Consider the following 24,198-nt stretch of genomic DNA (forward strand, 5'->3'; position numbering starts at 1 on the left):
CTTGAGAGACCTGAAAATAGCTGTGCAGTGAAGCTCCTCATCCAACCTGACAGAGATTGAGAGGATCTGCAGAGAAGAATGGGAGAAACTCACCAAATACAGATGTGCCAAGCTTGTAGCATCATACCCAAGAATACTCTAGGATGTAGTCGCTGTGAAGGTGCTTCAACAAAATACTGAGTAAAGGGTCTGAATACTTATGTAAATGTAATATTTCAAGTTATATTTTGCTCAGATTTCTCCTGGAAACTGATCATGATCAACAAGGGCCCATGCAGGGAGACTGGCTACCGTGGAAACCATTCTGATCATGGCTGTCAGTCACAGCGGTATCGACTTGCAGGGGTTCACTGGGTGCTGACTGAAAGATGTGATTTCTGTCAAATATTTACCACACACTTGTCAGTTTTGGGACACTTTTTACACATTGTTTTGTATCAAACACATGTTTAAGCAGTATCTGCTTCACTCATGTTTTACCTAGATGTTTATTTAGACCCAGTATTATTGTTAACTTGTTTAAACTTTATTTTCTTGTCCCAATTACATTTATTTGTGTTGGGTTTTCTTCATTTCTTCATGCCCTCTAACACTCTTCTCACCCTCCCAATTCTGTTTTCTTTCTAAAGAGTAATGACGTCATATTTGGCTTTGTTGCTTTTGACCCACTAGCCACTTCACCATGTTCACCAGTCTGCGACTCAGCTGACTCTCAGGCTCTACTGTCTAATGCTGTCTCATCTATCCTACATACCTCACTGTTTTTCTTATAAACAGAATGTTGATCACTTTGTTTTGTTGGTTTCTTATTTTGTTTTTCTCAATTGTCATTTGTTACAACCGGAGTACTGATGCAAAGCGAAATTAATAAAGATTAGATTTTTCCACACACAATTCTCATGAGATGTCCGCAAAATTGGCTTTCCTGGTTTAATGAGTCTCCGGGATTGGGGGGATAGCGCTGAGGTCATAACGTTTTGCGCTTTCATTTGGCCGGTCCAACATGCAACGCTAACTGCAGTATTCAAAGCATCCACAAGATAACGGTATAAGCTATTTATTGTACTTGCCTCACCAATAAGTCGTACGGTGGGATGATATATAAGTAATATGAAAAGTGACATATTCCAGTGTTAAAGGCGTGACTTTCAAATGGTCACAGGGCCTATCAATTTGTCAAGTAAACAACTGATCCGAATATGAGTAGCGAACTACAAGTACCACACTTTATTGCCATCTAATAACCTTACGTCGGTTCAGTCAAAGTTGTGCCATTTTCAACAATGAATGAAATCTTGCGATTTGACAAATGTTTTTGTCCGCTCTTTTAAAATGCTACGCTATTGCACGTCAGCTACTTCTGTTGTTCGAATAATCATCGAATGCGCCCACTGCTTGGGCGCCCCCTATTTATACATTAAAATCGCTCACAGGTTTGAACGTTTTTAATTTATTTTAAATGGTTGACTGAATTGTATGCTGCGCTATTTTTTGTTTAAGACGGATATGTCTTGTATATTTCAATGGCACGTTGATTATGACATTCATTTTATGTTCCAGATATTGTAATCAACAACCGTTCTGGTACATGTTATGCTTTTTAATAGGTCAATAATATCGGAGACACGGATACTAACGTGACTGCCAGTCGCGTTCTGCACAGGCTCCAAATTGGTTTATCCTTCACCAGCAGCATTTAACCCTTGTAAGGCCTGATGTACGGTGGTGTTGGTCGGGGTAAGAACGACATTTGCATTTAGTAGCCGTTACAAAGAAAAGTTATTGATTAGCAGTTTTATTTATCTGAAACGTCTCACTGCGTTATAAAATGCATGGCCGTGTTTTTGCAAGCACGCGTCCTAGACATGGCACAGCGGTCCAAGGCTCTAGCGATAAATGCATGCAATAATAGCTAGCGAGACTCGACAGCTAGTGATCTAATCGGGTAGGAGGTAATAATTAATTTGTTTATTACAGATTAACAAGCGGTGTTTTGTGTGGATGTGTCTGCATAATCGGTTAAATGACGTACACAACTGGCTAGCTTGCTAACCATACAAATTACGATTTGCGTTAGCTAACCGAGCTAGTTAGCATCATATTGTCAGTGCGGCTTGCTATTGCTAACGTTAGTCATCTTGACTGAGCTAGCTAAGTGAAGGCTTCATATTCTGTGAAGGGGTTTAGAACGATCTTCAAAAATATGATATACTAATTGTGAATGAATAGCTCGCTACCACACATTGCTCATTTGAAAGGTTTGTAATGGACAGCAAGGATACCATCATTTGATATAAACTAGTTATGTAGCCATCATTCTGGCTTTCCAAATGTTCTTATCAAAATGGTAGCTACCAAACGTTAGCTAGCTAAGAAGCTTTTTCTCAATCTTGTTATTGAGTGAAGAAGAGCATGCCAGTTCTTGATAGATCATGACATGCTTGGTTCTTTGCCAGATTGGACCTCAGTATGCACCCTTTTCAAATTCACGTATCCATCATTAAGGTTACTGGTTGAGGTGTTCGTTTTTGGTTACATTTTCTGGTTGTCGGACATGTGCCTCGTGATCTTGAGTAGGTATTCAATAAACCCCCGAGTGGCATCAGGAAGGCCATCTCTGGCATCAGGAAGGCCATCTCATCCCAGGCACCTGTCACCATTACTTCTGCACTCAGAGATGGTGTGTCTGAACACCTGTGAGCACGTTTGGTCAGTGGTTGAGCATCTAAAGACGTGTTAAAGTTATGTCAGGTCTTGAAAAGACCCCATTTCGACATCTAGGCTTAATTTGTCTACTCCATAAGATACAGAGAAAGTGATGGGTTACCAAAAGTCAATATGGCAAACTGTACAGAACATGAAAATGTGATTACAAATGTCCTAAAACATTAACAGCTTCCCCATTTGAGCGGTATCACTTGTATTTGAAAACCCCTGCACTGTCATTTCCTTTTGGTAACACTGGTCTGTCCTGCTATCGGACTTTACCCTTCAGGTGAGCTGACTACAGTGATGACCATGTCCCAGTGAGACTGGGCAGGGCAACCTGGCCCAGAGGAGGAGTGGAGGTGCCAGAGAAGCTCTGCCAGTCACAATTAGATTGAAGAACAGATAGAGGGACACGCCCCTTCCCCTCAACACTGCCCACCACCTCGCAACCATGCATGGTTTCACTGATCGAGCATCTGCAGAAACATAGTCTGGACAGCAACGCTCACCAAAGGGCCCTAAACGTGGTAAGTTTTTTTAATTTAACCTTTATTTAACTAAGCAAGTCTGAAACATAAATAAGAGCGCCAGCTTTTCCGGAGGACCGTGTGATCACTCTCTCCGCAGCCGATGTGAGTAAGACCTTTTTTAAACAGGTTAACATTCACAAGGTTGCAGGGCCAGACGGATTACCAGGACGTGTACTGAGAGCATGCGCTGTCCACCTGGCAAGTGTCTTCACTGACATTTTCAACCTATCCCTGTCCGAGTCTGTAATACCAACATGATTTAAGCAGACCACTGTAGTCCCTGTGCCCAAGAACACTAAGGTAACCTGCCTAAATGACTACCGACCCGTAGCACTCACGTCTGTAGCCATGAAGTGCTTTGAAAGGCTGGTCATATCAACTAGAGGTCGACCGATTATGATTTTTCAACACCGATACCGATTATTGGAGGACCAAAAAAAATCCGATACTGATTAATCTAACTATTTTTATTTATTTGTAATAATGACAATTACAACAATACTGAATGAACACTTATTTTAACTTAATACATCAATAAAATCAATTTAGCCTCAAATAAATAATGAAACATGTTCAATTTGGTTTAAATAATGCAAAAACAAAGTGTTGGAGAAGAAAGTAAAAGTGCAATATGTGCTATGTAAGAAAGCTAACGTTTCAGTTCCTTGCCCAGAACATGAGAACATATGAAAGCTGGTGGTTCCTTTTAACATGAGTCTTAAATATTCCCAGGTAAGAAGTTTTAGGTTGTAGTTATTATAGGAATTATAGGACTATTTCACTCTATACCATTTCTATTTCATTAACCTTTGACTATTGGATGTTCTTATAGGCACTTTAGTATTGCCAGTGTAACAGTATAGCTTCCATCCCTCTCCTCGCTCCTACTTGGGCTCGAACCAGGAACGCAATGACAACAGCCACCCTCGAAGCAGCATTACCCATGCAGAGCAAGGGGAACAACCACTCCAAGTCTCAGAGCGAGTGACGTTTGAAACGCTATTAGCGCGCACCCCGCTAACTAGCTAGCCATTTCACACCGGTTACACCAGCCTAATCTCGGGAGTTGATAGGCTTGAAGTCATAAACAGCTGCTGGCAAATGCACAAAAGTGCTGTTTGAATGAATGCTTACGAGCCTGCTGCTGCCTACCATCACTCAGTCAGACTGCTCTTTCAAATCATAGACTTAGTTATAACATGATAACACACAGAAATACGAGCCTTAGGTCATTAATATGGCCAAATCCGGAAACTATCATCTCGAAAACAAGACGTTTATTCTTTCAGTGAAATACGGAACCGTTCTGTATTTTATCTAACGGGTGGCATCCATAAGTCTAAATATTCTTGTTACATTGCACAACCTTCAATGTTATGTCATAATTATGTCAAATTCTGGCAAATTAGGCGGCCCAAACTGTTGCATATACACTGACTGCGTGCAATGGACGCAAGAGAAGTGACACAATTTCACCTGGTTAATATTGCCTGCTAACCTGGATTTATTTTAGCTAAATATGCAGGTTTAAAAATATATACTTCTGTGTATTGATTTTAAGAAAGGCATTGATGTTTATGGTTAGGTACACATTGGAACAATGATACGCACCGCATCGATTATATGCAACGCAGGACACGCTAGATAACTACACATGGTTGATGATATTACTAGTTTAACTAGTGATTATGATTGATTTAGTTTTTTATAAGATAAGTTTAATGCTAGCTGGCAACTTACCATGGCTTACTGCATTCGCGTAACAGGCAGTCTCCTCGTGGAGTGCAATGAGAGGCAGGTGGTTAGAGCGTTGGACTAGTTAGTTTGTAAGTTTGCAAGATTGAATCCCTGAGCTGACAAGGTAAAAATATGTCGTTCTGCCCCTGAACAAGGCAGTTATTGAAAATAAGAATGCGTTCTTTTTTCTTCTTTTTTTTGAATTTTTACCCCCCTTTTTTCTCCCCAATTTCGTGGTATCCAATTGTTAGTAGCTACTATCTTGTCTCATCGCTACAACTCCCGTACGGGCTCAGGGGAGACAAAGATTGAAAGTCATGCGTCCTCCGATACACAACCCAACCAAGCCGCACTGGACACAACACGCATCCAACCCGGAAGCCAGCCGCACCAATGTGTCAGAGGAAACACCGTGCACCTGGCAACCTTGGTTAGCGTGCACTGCGCCCGGCCCGCCACAGGAGTCGCTGGTGCGCGACGAGACAAGGATATCCCTACCGGCCAAGCCCTCCCTAACCCGGACGACACTATGCCAATTGTGCGTCGCCCCATGGACCTCCCTGTCGCGGCCGGTTACGACAGAAACTGGGCGCGAACCCAGAGTCTGGTGGCACAGCTGGCGCTGCAGTAACCTTAACCACTGCGCCACCCGTGAGGCCCAGAATGCGTTCTTAACTGACTTGCCTGGTTAAATGAAGATGAAATAAATAAAATAAAAATTTAAATCGGCCAAATCGGTGTCCAAAAATACCGATTTCCGATTGTTATGAAAACTTGAAATCGGCCCTAGTTAATCGGCCATTCCGATTAATCGGTCGACCTCTAATATCAACACCATTATCCCAGAAACCCTTGACCCACTCCAATTTGCATTCCGCCCTAACAGATCCACAGATGCAATCTTTATTGCACTCCACACTGCCCTTTCCCACCTGGACAAAAGGAACACCTATGTAGAATGAGCCCACTTATGTGTCAGCCTATGACTCTGCTTGCATGTCCTTGTCTTGATTGTAACAGTGCTCAGCTTCATGACCATTTATTTCTCTTGCTGTTAATTGAGCCGTTCTGAATTTTTTTCCCTGTGCTTTTGCTCCTCAATAAACATGTATGTCTTCCAGTTTCTGCTGGACCCCAACAACCTAGGAATTTGCTGGCCTACAGATGGATTGATGCCTGGTGAGTATGTACAAGTGAAACCACGTAACCTGTTATTCAGCAATGTCTTGCATTAGGCATTGTAACTTTGGCTTTGCACTGTTGATAAGAGCACAGATAAATGGAGATGAATTCCAAATGACAGAAAGGAAATGTTTGTATAGGTTGTTAAACAGGAAACCACATTACGTGATTTATTCCACGCATGTATATTCTCAGGCTGATCATGCAAAGGGAGTCTTCTTAAAGATAGACTCAGCAATACAGTGCGTTCGGAAACTATTCAGACCCCTTGACTTTGTCCACATTTTGTTATGTTACAGCCTTATTCTTAAATTGTTATTTTACCCTCAATCAGATACATACAATACCCCATAATGACAAAGCAAAAACTGTTTTACATTTTTTTTCCCCAAATGTATTTAAACTGAAATCACATTTTCTTAAGTATTCAGACACTTTACTCTGTAGTTTGTTAAAGAACCTTTGGCAGCGATTACATCCTCGACTCTTCTTGGGTATGACGCTACAAGCTTGGCACACCTATATTTGGGGAGTTTCACCCATTCTTCTCTGCAGCTCCTCAAGCTTTGTCAGGTTGGATCGGGAGTGTCGCTGCACAGCTATTTTCAGATCTCTCCAGAGATGGTGGATTGTGTTCAAGTCTGGGCTCTGGCTGGGCCACTCAAGGACATTCAGAAACTTGTCCCGAAGACACTCCTGCATTGTCTTGGCTGTGTGCTTAGCGTCGTCGTCCTGTTGGAAGGTGAACCTTCGCCGCAATCTGAGGTCCTGAGCGCTCTGGAGCATATTTTCATCAAGGATCTCTCTGTACTTTGCTCCGTTCATCTTTGCGTAGATCCTGAGTAGTCTCCAAGTCCCTAACGCTGAAAAACATCCCCACAGCATGATGGTGCCACCCATGCTTCACTGTAGGGATGGTGCCAGGTTTCCTCCAGATGTGACGCTTGGCATTCAGGCCAAAGAGTTCCATCTTGGTTTCATCAGATCAGAGAATCTTGTTTATCATGGGCTGAGAGTCCTTTTGATGCCTTTTGGTAAACTGTATGCGGGCTGTCGTGCTTTTTTTACTGAGGAGTGGCTTCTGTCTGGCCTCACTAACATGAAGGCCAGATTGGTGGAGTACTGTAGAGATAGTTGTCCTTCTAGAAGGTTCTCCCATCTCCACAGAGGAACTCTGGAGCTCTGTCAGTGACCATTGGGTTCTTGGTCACCTTCCTGACCAAGGCCCTTCTTCAATTGCTCAGTTTGGCCGGTCACCCAGCTCTAGGAAGAGTCTTGGTGGTTACAGACTTCTTCCATTTAATCATGCTGGAGGCCACTGTGTTCTTGGGAACCTTCAATGCTGCAGAAATGTTTTTGTACCCTTCCTCAGATCTGTGCCTTGACACAATCCTGTCCTGGAGCTGTACAGACAATTCCTTCGACCTCATGGCTTTTGGTTTTTTTCATTTACCACAGGTTGACTCCAATGAAATTGTAGAAAGATCTCAATGATGATCAATAGAAACAGGATGCACCTGAGCTCAATTTTGAGTCTCACAGCAAAGGGTCTTAATACTTGTGTAAAAAAGGTATTTCTGTTATTTGAAAATAAAATAAAACATTTATACATTTGCAAGAATTTTTAAAAACCTGTTTTCGCTTTGTTATGTGTGTCGTTTGAGGAAAAAATTGTATTTCATTTTAGAGTAAGGCTATAACGTAACAATGTGGAAAAGAGCAAGGGGTCTGAATACTTTCCGAATGCACCGTGTACAGCAGGAAATATAAACTCAGCAAAAAAAAGATACATCCACTCACTGTCAACTGTGTTTTATTTTCAGCAAACTTAACATGTGTAAATATTTATATGAACATAAGATTCAACAACTGAGATATAAACTGAACAAGTTCCACAGATGTGTGACTAACAGAAATGGAATAATGTGTCCCTGAACAAAGTGGGGGTCAAAATCAAAATTAACAGTCAGTATCTGGTGTGGCCACCAGCTGCATTAAGTACTGCAGTGCATCTCCTCCTCATGGACTGCACCAGATTTGCCAGTTCTTGCTGTGAGATGTTACCCCACTCTTCCACCAAGGCACCTGCAAGTTCCCGGACATTTCTGGGGGGAATGGCCCTAGCCCTCACCTTCCGATCCAACAGGTCCCAGATGTGCTCAATGGGTTTGAGATCCTGGCTCTTCGCTGGCCATGGCAGAACACTGACATTCCTGTCTTGCAGGAAATCACGCACAGAACGAGCAGTATAGCTGGTGACGTTGTCATGCTGGAGGGTCATGTTAGGATGAACCTGCAGGAAGGGTACCACATGAGGGAGAAGGATGTCTTCCCTGTAACGCACAGCATTGAGATTGCCTGCAATGACAACAAGCTCAGTCCGATGATGCTGTGACACACCGTCCCAGACCATGACGGACCCTCCACCTCCAAATTGATCCCGCTCCAGGGTACAGGCCTTGGTGTAATGCTCATTCCTTTGACTATAAACGTGAATCCGACCGTCACCCCCCTGGTGAGACAAAACCGCGACTCGTCACTTGAAGAGCACTTTTTGCCAGTCCTGTCTGGTCCAGCGACGGTGGGTTTGTGCCCATAGGCGACGTTGCTGGTGATGTCTAGTTAGGACCTACCATTACAACAGGCCTACAAGCCCTCAGTCCAGCCTCCTTCAGCCTATTGTGGACAGTCTAAGCACTGATGGAGGGATTGTGCGTTCCTGGTGTAACTCGGGCAGTTGTTGCCATCCTGTACCTGTCCCGCAGGTGTGATGTTCAGATGTACCGATCTTGTGCAGGTGTTGTTATACGTGGTCTGCCACTGCGAGGACGATCAGCTGTCCGCCCTGTCTCCCTGTAGCGGCGTCTCACAGTACGGACATTGCAATATATTGCCCTGGCCACATCTGCAGTCCTCATGCCTCCTTGCAGCATGCCTAAGGCACATTCACGCAGATGAGCAGGGACCCTGGGCATCTTTCTTCTGGTATAATTCAGAGTCAGTAAAAAGGCCTCTTTAGTGACCTAAGTTTTCATAACTGTGGCCTTAATTGCCTACCATCTGTAAGCTGTTAGTGTTTTAACCTTTCTGATCTCCCCATCCCGGATCCGGGTTCGTGAATACAGACTCAAGCTCATTACCATAACGCAACGTTAACTATTCATGAAAATCGCAAATTAAATGAAATAAATATGCTAGCTCTCAAGCTTAGCCTTTTGTTAACAACACTGTCATCTCAGATTTTCAAAATATGCTTCTCAACCATTGCAAAACAAGCATTTGTGTAACAGTATTGATGGCTAACGTAGCATTTAGCATTAGCATTCAGCTGGCAACATTTACACAAAAAAACAGAAAAGTATTCAAAAAAATCATTTACCTTTGAAGAACTTCAGATGTTTTCAATGAGGAGACTCTCAGATAGCAAATGTTCAGTTTTTCCTGAAAGATTATTTGTTTAGGACAAATCGCTCCGTTTTCTGCGTCACGTTTAGCTATGAAAAAACCCCTGTATCCAGGATTGTGTAAATCTATCAGCAAGCTCATTAGCATAACACAACGTTAACTATTTATGAAAATCGCAAATGAAATGAAATAAATATGCCATCTCTCAAGCTTAGCCTTTTGTAAACAACACTGTCATTTCAGATTTTCAAAATATGCTTCTCAACCATAGGAAAACAATAATTTGTGTAAAAGTAGCTAGCTAGAGTTAGCATTTCGCGTTAGCATTTCGCGTTAGCATTTAGCGTTAGCATCCAGCACGCAACATTAACAAAAACATAAAAGCCTTCAAATAAAATCATTTACCTTTGAAGAACTTCTGATGTTTTCAATGAGGATACTCTCAGTTAGATAGCAGATGCTCAGTTTTTCCAAAAAGATTCCTTGTGTATTAGAAATAGCTCCGTTTTATACATCACATTTGGCTACCAAAAAAAATCCATAAATTCAGTCCTCAAAACGCAAACTTTTTTCCAAATTAACTCCATAATATCGACTGAAAACATGGCAAACGTTGTTTAGAATCAATCATCAAGGTGTTTTTCACATATCTCTTCATTGATACATCGTTCTTGGACACATGCTTTCTCCCCTGAATCAAATGGTAAAGTAGAAGCAGCTGGCAATTGCGCACCGAATTCGACGCAGGACACCAGGCGGACACTTGGAAAATGTAGTCTCTTATGGTCAATCTTCCAATGATATGCCTACAAATACGTCACAATGCTGCTAAGACCTTGGGCGAACGACAGAAAGTGTAGGCTCATTCGTTGCGCAATCACAGCCATATAAGGAGAGAATGGAAAACAGAGCTTCAGAAATTCTGCTAATTCCTGGGTGATGCATCATCTTGGTTTCGCCTGTAGAATGAGTTCTGGGGCACTTACAGACAAAATCTTTGCAGATTCTGAAACTTCAGAGTGTTTTCTTTCCAAAACTGTCAAGAATATGCATAGTCGAGCATCTTTTCGTGACAAAATATCGCGCTTAAAACGGGAACGTTTTTTATCCAAAAATGAAATAGCGCCCCTAGAGCTCTAACTGGTTAACGACCGTTCCACAGGTGCATGTTCATTAATTATGGTTCAAGCATGGCAAACAGTGTTTTAAACCCTTTAAATTAAGATCTGTGAAGTTATTTGGATTTTTACAAATTGTCTTTGAAATACAGGGTCCTGAAAAAGGGATGTTTATTTTTTTGCTGAGTTTATTAGAGTAAGCTTAAGGGCTGGGCGGTATACCCTTTTTTGTTTTAGCTATACACAGGTATTGATGCACGGACTGGTTTGGGTTTTTACTTTACCTTCTGTACCGGTATTTGAATGTTTGGTTTCTTAAATGTGATACGCAATGTGTAGCGTCCATTTTTATAGTTTACTCTGCTACTTGAGTCATCTCTTTCTATGCCGCTTTCCACACAGACCTAGGCACACTCCCTGTCACTCAAGGAGCGTATTTGATGTTCCTCAATCAGGAGACACTTGCCTTCAGTCTGCATGGTCAATGCAGCATATGCAACACAGTTGATAACATCGATGCAGTTGTCACTTTGCTTCTTAATATAAATCTACTAGCATTCTATAATTACACTATTAGCTTTTTTCTTACATCTGCAAACAGCTAGTTTGTCTTTTCTTAGCATTTTGTTCCTAAATCTTGTTAGCCGCTAATGCTAATCGCTAGCTAGCTAATAAATGTACTGAGTAAGAGCAAACGTAATTAGCTATGCAGCCTGATAATACCAGTGATTGCGTAGACGTAATCGGCAAGTTTGTGCAACAGTGCCTTCTAAATGAAAGAGGTAAACGCAAAGCAAGAATGTTATCTACATGAAGTAGCTAAGAGAAAACATTCAATGTAGCCAAAGATTATTGGGTCCCCTAGGAAACACCTATCAACACATTAGTTTTTACACTGTCACAATAACTCCTCTCTGGCATTTTCATTCGTTGTCATGTCAAACAACACTGTATTAAAAGTGCCCACTATTAAATTCTAACTATATAATTAGAATGGACATTCTATTCCCATGATTCCAACAGTTAACCCAAGTGTTTTGTTCTAAATCGCAAGTCAAATTGCAACATTTGGTTAAAATAAGGCCCAGATTACTTGCCCATATCATGCAGCCCTACGTGGCAGTGTGGAAATGATCTCAAATGCAGAAATGGAAAATTGCGACTTTTGGTGTTGAATTGTTTTATACTGTTCAATCAGAATGGAGAAAGACCCATTGAAATCACTTATAATGTGTGTGTTGCCACCCTAGGGTCACGCACTACTCATAAAGCAAATTTAGAACTTCTATTATTAAAAAACATAAAATGCTGTCGTACTGTAATAAATAAAATACTGTGATATAACATTTTGGCCATATCGCCCAGTCCTAAGTAAGCTATGTCAAGAATCCAGTATATTTTTTTATTATTTTTTTTTACTTCACCTTTATTTAACCAGGTAGGCTAGTTGAGAGCAAGTTCTCATTTACAACTGCGACCTGGCCAAGATAAAGCATAGCAGTGTGAACAGACAACACAGAGTTACACATGGAGTAAACAATTAACAAGTCAATAACACAGTAGAAAAAAAAAGAGAGTCTATATATACATTGTGTGCAAAAAGCATGAGGAGGTAGGCAAATAATTAAAATTTTGCAGATTAACACTGGAGTGATAAATGATCAGATGGTCATGTACAGGTAGAGATACTGGTGTGCAAAAGAGCAGAAAAGTAAATAAATATAAACAGTATGGGGATGAGGTATGTAAATTGGGTGGGCTATTTACCGATAGATAATGTACAGCTGCAGCGATCGGTTAGCTGCTCAGATAGCAGATGTTTGAAGTTGGTGAGGGAGATAAAAGTCTCCAACTTCAGCGATTTTTGCAATTCGTTCCAGTCACAGGCAGCAGAGAACTGGAACGAAAGGCGTCCAAATGAGGTGTTGGCTTTAGGGATGATCAGTGAGACACCTGCTGGAGCGCGTGATAAATATGGGGTGGTTTTCTTTGTATTTTTTTCACCTTTTTTTAACCAGGTAGGCCAGTTGAGAACAAGTTCTCATTTATAGTCACGTCGTAGAAATATTAGAATGAGCAACAACGTTTAGGTCAAGAATACATTATTTAAATACACAGTTCAAATCCCCTTGGTAAAATGGATAGAATTGCAGGAAATTAGCTTCAGGACTGCTGTCCTTGTCAAGAGCAAGCTGCAACTACATTGTATCAGGAATTAATTGCTTTTCGATTTTCTCACATATTATTTAATTAAATAAACCTCAAAAGTGGTTTCTATTAATGTTAGAAGGGGGCGATATGGACAAAATTCAGTATATTTATTATGATATAGATTTATCACAAATAGAACGATAAGTCTGACATTGTGCACCATAGTTATGTTTGTATACTTGTTACTACTACTACTTTGATTGTAGTAGTTATCAAATGTCCCATTAGGAATTGCCCAAATTAGCAGACTCCTTTCAAACTTCACATTTCTCTAGTGTTGTAAAATTAATTTGATAAGTGGTCGGTTTGGTTGAGGTCGACATTTTTGGTTAATCATTCCAGCTCTAATTTATGGTATCATCTTTCCTTCTCCCTAATAGAGAGTGGTTATTGGCAGCTCTGCCCTCCCTCCAAGCCTGGCCTGCAGGGTGTGCTGAGCTCCAGCTTCCCCCCCTGCCCTGTCCCTCTGGTTCCCCCCGAAACTCACCTGGCAGAGGGGGAAGCCCTGCACCGGCCCCTGGTCCCAAGCACCTCAGTGACAGACCTGTCTTTTCCAGGTGCACCCCCTCCCCCCCCGCCACCCCCCAAACGCCACTGTCGTTCACTGTCTGTGCCAGAGGACCTTTCACGCTGCCGTTACACCTGGCGGCCCAGCGCTTCGAGGGTCTGGACACCTGTGAATCGTCAATGCCACAGTGGAGGGGTAGCCGGGGGGCCTTGTCCGCTTCGTGCTCCTAGCTCATCTCTAAATTCTTCACTACACTCTTCTTCAAGCCCCACATTCTTTAGCATTGCTCTCTCTCCTGACTCCCCACTTCCTTGGAATTTCCCATGGGACCCCAGTGACACTGCTGGAGGAGGCGCCTGCTGCTGTTTCTTCCACTCCCCATCATCATGCTCCTCTCCGTCCCCGCTCCACCCTCCCCTTCCTCCACAGCGACGCTTCTCTCTGTCACCTGTCCTTATCAGAGAGGCTGCCGCCCAGTTCCTGCCCCCGCCTCCAGTTCCACCCCACTGTGCAGCACCCCCTCCGGCTGTGCCTGCTTTGCCCTCCTCCGCCTGCAGCACCCCGTCCTCTCTTCGCCGGGCCATCCCCCCTCAGCTCCCTCGCTGCCACTCACAGCCCTGTGACCTGCTCCTTCTCAAACCAGGACTGAAGCGACGCCGTGACCCAGACAGACCATTTGCCCGGCCAGTACTGGATTTCACCAAGATGACTCAGGTAAACAAAAAATCTTTAAGAGTCAGAAATGAATAGAAATGTTTGCCGTATGTAGGTTGGTGGTGGAACATGCCATCTGCTAGCCAGAGGAAAGTTGTTAAAGTGATATTTCACCCAAATTACAAAATTGAATACTGGTTTCCTTAACATGTAAGCAGTCTATGGACAAGGTATGACAGCAATGCATGGGATTTGTGTCACACAGCCTAGAACGTTAGCATTCGGAAACAAAACCAAAGCATGGATTCCTGTCATACATTGTCCGTAGACTGCATACCGGTTAAGGAAACCAATATAGAATTTGGTTGAACTATCCCTTTAAAGGTAGACTCAGAAAGATGACTTTGCCACGAGCACCAGCGCAGATATTGAGATAAGCAAGATGCATGACTTTGCGCTCATACAGTCACACAGTATCTGCGCATGGACATGGGTAGCCAGGGCACCAAAACAGCAGAGAAGTTGAGCCTTGCACTAAAACCCCCTCAGTTGTTGTGGAAATTGACCCACTATGCTGTTTACTTTGTGCACCTACATCATATTGCTGAGTTGACCTTTAACCTTCATTAAATTAGACCCTTATGCCTAATCTTAAATGTTTGTTCTGCTGGTCGAATATCCACTTCCCTATTGTTGCGGAAATTGATCCACTGCTGTTTACTTTCTGCATCTACTAGAGGTGTGCCAACATTAACGTTCTCCTAGTTGTATCCGTAAATTGACAGTTGATAGTCGGATTGGATGATACTTGTGATCGAAAAAAACAAAAGTGTTTTAATATGCTAAGTATATGTTGGCAAAATACCTTCCTGCACGTTCTCACTGCAAAAATGTGTATGTCCTCAATTTGCAGCAGGCAGCCAAGTTTGCTGTCACTCAGTCAGAATGCGCATCAGTGTTTCATTTCTTGTTAAATCCAACCACAGTGTCCGATTTCAAAAAGGCTTTACGGCGAAAGCAAACCATGCTATTATCTGAGGACAGCACCCCAGCAAACATACACATGAAAATCATAATTCAACCCGCCAGGCTCAATACAAAAGTCAGAAATAACATATAATGCATGCCTTACCTTTGAAGATCTTCTGTTGGCACTCCAATATGTTCATTTTTAACATCACAAATGGTCCTTTTGTTCAATTAATTATGTCGTTATATATCCAAAATGTCCATTTATTTGGCGTGTATGATTCGGAAAATACACCGGTTCCAACTCGCTCAACATGACTACAAAATATCTCATAAGTTACCTGTAATCTTTGTCCAAACATTTCAAACAACTTTCCTAATACAACTTTAGGTATTTTTTAACGTAAATAATCAATACAATTTAAGACGGGATAAACTGCGTTCAATACCGGAGGAAAACAAAGTGGTGCGTGCTTTTCAGGTCACGCGCCTCTATCAAACAGTACACTTCACTCGACCCTTGTTCTGGACAGCCCTACTTCTTCCTTACACAAAGGAAAAACATCAACCGATTTCTATAGACTGTTGACATCCAGTGGAGGCAAAAGGAACGGCAAGGAACTGCCTTAGAATTCTAGATTCCCAATGAAAACCCATTGAAAACAGTGACCTAAAAAAAAAAAAAAATTCTGGTTGGTTTGTCCTCTGTGTTTCGCCTGCCAAATAAGTTCTGTTATACTCAGACATCATTCAAACCGTTTTAGAAACTTCCGTGTTTTTTCTATCCAGATCTACCAATTATATGAATATCCTAGCTTCTGGGCCTGAGAAACAGGCAGTTTACATTGGGCACGCTTTTCATCCGGACATAAATACTGCCCCCTATCCCAAAGAAGTTAAAGGTTACACACACACCACACTGACCAAAAGGTTATTTTGTTGGCATTTACGTATGTCCCCATTAACAGTCAAATCTAATCAAAACCTATTTCTTTCACTTACTTGCAGTGCTTTTTCGTTGTTCATTTGTTCAGTCGTTTCATTTTCAACCAGGATTTCTATGGAACGCTGTTTGGGTCTTTGCGTGTCAAAAAACATACACATCAAATAACACTATGACAGGTCAAATAACACGACATAATCGGTTTCAGTTGCTATAGTTAGCTAGCTAACTATATAGCTAGGGGTCATCTAAAATAACCCTAATTTATAAGACAGTTTTTATTTGATTAATGGTTGTCAGACCCATCTATGTGAAGCTAGCCACAATAAGTGGACTTTGCGGTTAGCCTTAAATAAAAGTATGGCATAATTCTACTATTTTTGTTCATTTGCATCACTATCAATGACAAACTTTGATTTTTGAAGGCAAACCGCAAATTCCACTCTTGTGCCTAATCCTTATTGTGGCTAGCTTTACAACACATAACCCGGTCCGGTCGAGCCTCACTAGCCAGATGAAGCTAGCTGGCTGCTTATAACGTTAGCTTTGGGCAACAGGGTTAAGTAGCTGGCTAACTATTTATTTTTTTGAAATGAAGTTCAATTTCAATAGGTGAACTAGTGGCAACCTAGCGAATACTTACTCACAACGATTCCTAAATCATTGCTAAGAATAATGAAAATGCCTACAGTTTCTACTGGTCATTGTTTTCAGGCTGGTTGTATTGGTGCTAGCTAGCTACCAAGCTAAAGCTAGCGACCCCAGAAGTTGCAGTCGAACAAATGATGCTTTATTACCAACGCGGTATTGTAAACGCATTATTTGTGGCCCGTGTTTGCTTGTTTGCAGACTTTTTTTTACAGCTTTTGACAGTGCTTTTGACAGTGCTACTGTATATTTTTGACAAACAAAGACCCAAACGGCGTTCCATAGTATGTATGTGGTGACGCTAATAGCATGAATGTGGTGACGCTATTACTCTGTAACTCCGGTAGGGCAACATCTAAAAATAGAGCATTTGGTAGTGTGTACCGGTGCTCGACCAGTTGGTGAAAGCCAACATCACCCAACGACAGAGACCACCGGTGGATTGTCAAGGGCAATGAATTCCATTATCTTGGCTTTAATGGATTTCGCCTTCGAGTTGTCTCACTGAAATGTTCCTACTCTTTCAAATGGCTGCTCGATCCACACAGCAGACATTATGTGGGCTAGGTTAGGAATGCTGTGTTGCACATGTAGCTCAAAATTTTACGTGGTATTATCATCCCTAAAGCCAACTCCTCATTTGGCCGCCTTTCGTTCCGGTTCTCTGCTGCCTGTGACTGGAACGAATTGCAAAAATCGCTGAAGTTGGAGACTTTTATCTCCCTCACCAACTTCAAACATCTGCTATCTGAGCAGCTAACCGATCGCTGCAGCTGTACATAGTCTATCGGTAAATAGCCCACCCATTTTTACCTACCTCATCCCCATACTGTTTTTATTTATTTACTTTTCTGCTCTTTTGCACACCAATATCTCTACCTGTACATGACCATCTGATCATTTATCACTCCAGTGTTAATCTGCAAAATTGTAATTATTCGCCTACCTCCTCATGCCTTTTGCACACAATGTATATATATATAGACTCTTTTTTTTCTCTCTACTGTGTTATTGACTTGTTAATTGTGCTTCTACACCTGCATTGCTTGCTGTTTGGGGTTTTAGGCTGGGTTTCTGTACAGCACTTTGAGATATCAGCTGATGTACGAAGGGCTATATAAATAAATTTGATTTGATTTTGAATTGTTTACTCCATGTGTAACTCTGTGTTGTCTGTTCACACTGCTATGCTTTATCTTGGCCAGGTCGCAGTTGCAAATGAGAACTTGTTCTCAACTAGCCTACCTGGTTAAATAAAGGTGAAATAAAAAATAAAAAATACTTCATGTACCTACGTTATATAGGTATGCAATGTAGCTTTGACATCGGTTTTTAACATCAGCATTAAACTAGACATTGGTCCGATACCGATGTTGTCATTTTTAGCTAATATCGATATATATATATATATCGTGCATCCCAAATTTTTCTTCCCATACCCTTGCCTCGCTTGTTAGATATTATGCACATTGATAGCTTGATAGCAAACGTCTTCACCATGCAATTTATCATAGTAGCAGGCAGCAGCAATCTAAATTATCAGACCAAAGGAATGATCAGGTGAAATTATGAAGCGAGTGGACAGCTACAACTTCACTATCCAATCCGAGCATACGGCCCACCCTTCTCTTTGCAAACTAGCCAGTTGAGTTATTTAGATCACGTTAAACCTTGACTGACTGACATGATAAAGATGCGTGCTGGCACCCGACAATGTCATTTTTTCTGATCATGGATAATTACAAAAAATACTCTGCTCAAAATCGTATCCAGAAAATGTCCCATATCCGTTACGATACAGGCATTTCGCTACACTCGCAATAACATCTGCTAATCATTTGTGTATGTGACCAATAAAATTTGATTTGATACTCGTTTTTGTCCCACTGCTCGCCACACCCCAAGCATCGACGTCATATCGCTGAGTCTGCCTTTTATAACATCCAATAGACATACAGAGGCAACTTTCACCCATAACTCCATTCTTAGAATACAGACCATACCTGTGTATTATTGTCCTTGTTACCAATCATCCCAGGCCACAGATGTCTCTTCTTCTGTTCCTATGCCCCAGGCACAAACCCTGAGTGTGGTTAATTGGCAGGGTGCCAATGGCTCTCCCTGAAGGCAATGCCAGGCAAATGTTATACTGTACACCAAGACTCACTCTTGACTGGATTTGCATATAATTTGCATGCAGCTGCAAGAAAGTCTGGCGTCCCCTTTCAGTGCACTTACCCAGTCACTCCTTCACATTAAAAACAACATGGTACACTACATTTTAAAAGTTGCAGGATAATTTTGCCAGACTAATTTACATGTGCTATATGTACAACCGTTGTGTTCTGTTTAGGTTTAGAATACTCTTTCAACAGCCACAGTCATTGGAAGAGCATACGAGACTAGGCTTACACCTACAGTATTCGGTAGTCCAGCCCGCTATATTCAAGTTGACAATACTATCCCAGTTAATTTTCAGGGAGATGTGGCATTATATTACCCTTGTTTCTATTGTTTGTCACATTTTGTAAAAATAAAATCCTGAACTAGCTAAACTACTGCACCCATGTTGTAAGAATCACAGAGATTTTATATGATGCTACATTTTTCCACTTCCTAAACAGTTATATCAACTTGATTTAATTTGATTTAGGGTCATTCCATAAGAGTTCAATTACTTTCTGATAGCACCCCTTTAGATTTGAATGAAACCTTCCATTCAAGTTTGCTCATGGTAGAAGTGGTCAAAGTTACTTTTTGGACCTGAATGCCAAAACATTTAGGAGATAGAAGTACTCAAAGTTGACCTGTTTTGCATACCACTCCCTACCATGAGATGTCATCCATGTTTTCATTACTGAAAAATATTGACATGTTTTAATTTTTATTTATTTCACCTTTATTTAACCAAGTAGGCAAGTTGAGAACAAGTTCTCATTTACAATTGTGATCTGGCCAAGATAAAGCAAAGCAGTTTGACAAATACAACAACACAGAGTTACACATGGAGTAAAACAAACATACAGTCAATAATACAGTAGAAAAATAAGTCTATATACGATGTGAGCAAATGCGGTGAGATAAGGGAGGTAAAGACAAAAAAAGGACATGGTGGCGAAGTAAATACAATATAGCAAGTAAAACACTGGAATGGTAGATTTGCAGTGGAAGAATGTGCAAAGTAGAAATACAAATAATGGGGTGCAAAGGAGCTAAATAAATTAATACAGTAGGGGAAGAGGTAGTTGTTCGGGGTAAATTATAGATGGGCTATGTACAGGTGCAGTGATCTGTGAGCTGCTCTGACAGCTGGTGCTTAAAGCTAGTGAGGGAGGTAAGTGTTTCCAGGTTCAGAGATTTTTGTAGTTCGTTCCAGTCATTGGCAGCAGAGAACTGGAAGGAGAGGTGGCCAAAGGAAGAATTGGTTTTGGGGGTGACCAGAGAGATATACCTGCTGGAGCGCGTGCTACAGGTGGGTGCTGCTATGGTGACCAGCGAGCTGAGATAAGGGGGGACTTTACCTAGCAGGGTCTTGTAGATGACCTGGAGCCAGTTGGTTTGGCGACGAGTATGAAGCGAGAGCTAGCCAACAAGAGCGTACAGGTTGCAGTGGTGAGTAGTATATGGGGCTTTGGTGACAAAACAGATGGCACTGTGATATACTGCATCCAATTTATTGAGTAGGGTATTGGAGGCTATTTTGTAAATGACATCGCTGAAGTCGAGGATTGGTAGCATGGTCAGTTTTACAAGGGTATTTTTTAAAAATTATTATTATTTTTTTTACCTTTTATTTAACTAGGCAAGTCAGTTAAGAACAAATTCTTATCTTCAATGATGGCCTAGGAACAGTGGGTTAACTGCCTGTTCAGGGGCAGAGAGACAGATCTGTACCTTGTCAGCTCGGGGGTTTGAACTTGCAACCTTCCGGTTACTAGTCCAACGCTCTAACCACTTTAGCTGGTACACTATTGACATTTAATTTAATTTTTATGTTTCAATTACTATGCAAACATGTATGTGGGACAATTTGAGGAAGCACTCCTTTACAAAACATACACACCCTACTTTCTAAAGGCATCCTATGGAAGAAATGCATAGATGTCTTTGTGCTATGGGGAGGAAGTAAGCAGGAACTAAATGATTTACAAACTACTAAACGAAAGCTCTGAATACCTCAAATTCTCCATGCAGACTGATGAGAGAAAAGTATACTACCGATACTTATGGATCATCAAAGAGAGTGATGCATTACACACAGACTTGTACACAAAGCCCACGGGCCGCAATAATACCCTGCTATGTGCAGATAGTATGCAGGGTCCCCTCATGAATGGTCTACCATATAGCCAGATATGTAGGGTTAAATTAATTTGTAGCCACCAGACAGATTTTGACAGCAATGCTATAAAAAAAAAAAAGACAAATTCAATGAGAGGCTACAACGACAAAACTCTTAACACTGCAATGATGAAAATATCTCAAACCAAGAGAGGAATTGCTTAACTCAACCAAAGAAGAATAACAGCGCAACAGTGTTTTACACCAAGTGTTCGGAGAAAATGAAAGCAATCCTGAAAAAGCACTGGCATATTCTGCAATCAGACAAAAATATCGCACCCCTGTTCAAGGAATTCCCACTCTGGTCTATAAGTGTGATCGCAATATTGGAGATAGCTTGCTGAGATCTGACCTGTATCCTGAGCCCACCAAATGTGGCTAATGCGCAGAGTGCAATAGCACTATAAAAACATCCAGGTTGAAAAATCCCTGTTAGGGGTATCATCTCATGCAAGACCAAGGGAGTATCTATCTCATCACCTGTTCATGTGGGAAAGCCTACGTAGGACAAATGAAAGGACAATTTAAACAACACTTCGCTGAACACCACAGCTCAATCAGATGTAAGAACATTGACCCCTAGTGGTCTGAATATTGACTTTGTTCTCAGGCCCTTGGGAACAATTCTCTCTTATGAACCAGTCTTATAAATGTATATATTCTTTCTACAGCTTATCAGTGTACACCCAATATGTTCCCCCTGTTGATGATGCTTATTATGAATTATAGTTTAACCAAAAGATGACATGTAACAAAAAATGTAATGAAATAGGAAACAATAAAATATACTGAATTGTTGATGCTAATATTATGTACAATATTTAACTGTTTTCATATGATAACAATAGGCTAATATATTCAATATGCTATAAACTATTGTTTTTAAATAAAATTAAAATAAGTTTCCCTCAGTTCATTCTAATGAACTTAGTAATTATGACACAATTGTCATTGGTTGCACTGTTTTTCTACATAACCTGGTTCAAGCATTTATCACATTACCCTGAAGGCACAGCAATGCTTGTCTAGTTGCAGGGTGTCCATAGAAATTTGAATTTAGCAAACTATTAAAATATATTTTTTGCTCCATGAAGAAATCCAACAATGTGTACGCCGCCATCTTGTATATTTCAAGTTTTTTCTCATTGAGTGAGATGGGTTTTTAGGTAATTTATGTAAAGAAATGATCAAATAGTTTGACAACACTGTTTGTATGCTTTCAAATGATAACAAACTCAAACATTTATCTTTCAGTCATGAAGACATGGATGTGTCATGGTAGGGTGAGGTATGCAAAATGGGTAAACTTTGAGCACCTCCATCTCCTGAATGTTTTGGTGTTCAGGTCCAAAAAGTCACTTTTTGACCACTTCTACCATGGGCAAACATGTTTGGAAGGTTTCATTCTAATCAGAAAGGGGTGCAGTCAGAATGATTTGAAATCATATGGAACAACACTTTACCTATTTCTGTATCATGAATAGAGAACATGTGGTTTGAATGTAGACCGCTCTTGTCTTTTCTAGAGAGGGATGATACATGTGTAAACAAGGCCTTTTTCGCTCTCAAATGTTTCTCCTATTTGTGTCTTTTCAGACTCGCAGTACAGACCCCTTGAGTGGTATGGCGCGTGGGAGGCTGGCTTGTGGAGGGGACGTTTGCATGGGCTTTGAGCCTTTTTTGGGGGACTTCAGAGGGTCGTGTTCACCAGAGGGGCTGGGAAGGACAAGCATTGGTCCTCTAAGCGAGAGTGACGAGGAGGGGGAAGAGGGGGAGGAAGACCCTGATCGAGAAGAGTGTCAGCCAAGTATCTTTGAGAGGGATTGTACAGAATTAGATTTGAGCCTAATTGAAGAAAATTAAAATGTTGTTAATTGGAGACTGTTTTCCCCTTTACCGCCAGCATTCAACACTCCACTCCCAGCCCTGCTGTACTTCATCGGCAGGGCTCTCAGGAACATGACTTCTCTCTCATGGGAAGAGCTGGGGTATATATAATCTCATTGACAATGGTCATGATTTGACTACTACCAATAATAACAATTAATTCAGGTAGCCATGGATGCTGTCCTTCCATCAGAGTACATTCCAGAACCAGTTGCTGAAACATTGTGAATAATCTGAATGCTGGAGATGCCAGCTATTCCCATAGTGTCTGTTGGATGTCTTCATAATGCACCCTCAGACTGATGGAATTTTGGAAGAATAACAAGCTTCTGGTCACTTGCTTTCTTTTACATTACTTTTCTTTTAATTGTATTTTTGTTGGTGCAGTAGTAAGAATAGACTTGAATGATGTTGGTGAATTGAATATCTGTTTTGTTCAGTTTGATGCAAAAGAGCAGTATGTCATTGCAGTTTTCTTTCTGCAGTCCTGTTATTTTCTGTTAAACAATCCATATGATTCAGCATAAGCCTTAAGATACCTTTTTTTCTGTAAACAAAAAAATACAACTATGAAAAGGTAATGAATTGTGTAGCTGTTGCTATTAGTCCTTTCATTGTTTCTTTTATATATATGACTCATCTTCTGAAAATAGAGATGTATTGATAATGAATGCACTGTTTGACAAGTTAACCTAAAAATGGAAGCAACCACTGTATTCTGAGGGCACATTGTAATATTGTATTATACAGCGATCATTTGTTGAAAACAAGTTGTGTAAAGATGGTACCTGGGAGACCTGGGGCAGGCCATGGCTGTCTTTTAGACATGTTTTTTTTTTTATTGTATGTGTTTAAAAAAAAGATGGCAATTTCAAACTCAGTTTGTGAATAAATAAAGTTTATTGGAAATTATTTTACAAGGAAAGGCAAGTGTCCAGTGAGCTTTTTTGAAAGCTCAGTGATGGTTGGGGGCTACCCATTCTTGGTGGATGTGGACAGATACCTGACATGCTTGATCTCAAGCATGCATGTCAGGTATCTGTCCACATCCACCAAGAATGGGTAGCCCCCAACCATCACTGACCACAATTAGTGGCAGTGAGTGATGGCCCATCATGCCATGACATGACATCAATATCCTCAAGTAGCACAGTAAGAGTCCACTCTTATCCTGTCTGTGACTGCCCTCCACTACATTCACTGGAACTGTAGCAATTGCATTGGGCAATACATTGAAAAGGGAAGTTGCAGCCTGCCTGTGGTTGAGAATACATTATGATCTTTGCCATCTTGAAAAAAATGAATCGACCTCAAATGTGGTCCCTGAGCAATCGGGCGGATGGTCAGTGTGCCCAG

At 41.2% G+C, this 24,198-nt stretch overlaps 1 protein-coding gene across 3 annotated transcripts; it reads left to right on the plus strand.

Annotated features, from left to right (window-relative positions):
- Positions 1-1,275: 1,275 nt before the first annotated feature.
- Positions 1,276-23,767, plus strand: LOC110537800 (protein FAM53C). Of its 3 annotated transcripts, XM_021624193.2 has the most exons (6): positions 1,276-1,433; positions 1,608-1,737; positions 2,996-3,236; positions 6,098-6,155; positions 13,273-14,114; positions 22,552-23,767. In XM_021624193.2, the coding sequence occupies exons 3-6, from the start codon at positions 3,165-3,167 to the stop codon at positions 22,816-22,818; spliced, it is 1,239 nt and encodes a 412-aa protein (XP_021479868.1). In that variant the 5' UTR covers positions 1,276-1,433; positions 1,608-1,737; positions 2,996-3,164; the 3' UTR covers positions 22,819-23,767. The 3 variants fall into 3 exon arrangements, with proteins under 3 accessions (XP_021479868.1, XP_036793728.1, XP_021479869.1); XM_036937833.1 differs by lacking the exon at positions 1,276-1,433 and having other exon boundaries at positions 1,449-1,737; XM_021624194.2 differs by lacking the exons at positions 1,276-1,433; positions 1,608-1,737 and adding an exon at positions 1,835-1,952.
- Positions 23,768-24,198: the final 431 nt, after the last annotated feature.

Source organism: Oncorhynchus mykiss, chromosome 12 (assembly GCF_013265735.2).
Source record: "Oncorhynchus mykiss isolate Arlee chromosome 12, USDA_OmykA_1.1, whole genome shotgun sequence".
NCBI lineage: Eukaryota > Metazoa > Chordata > Actinopteri > Salmoniformes > Salmonidae > Oncorhynchus > Oncorhynchus mykiss.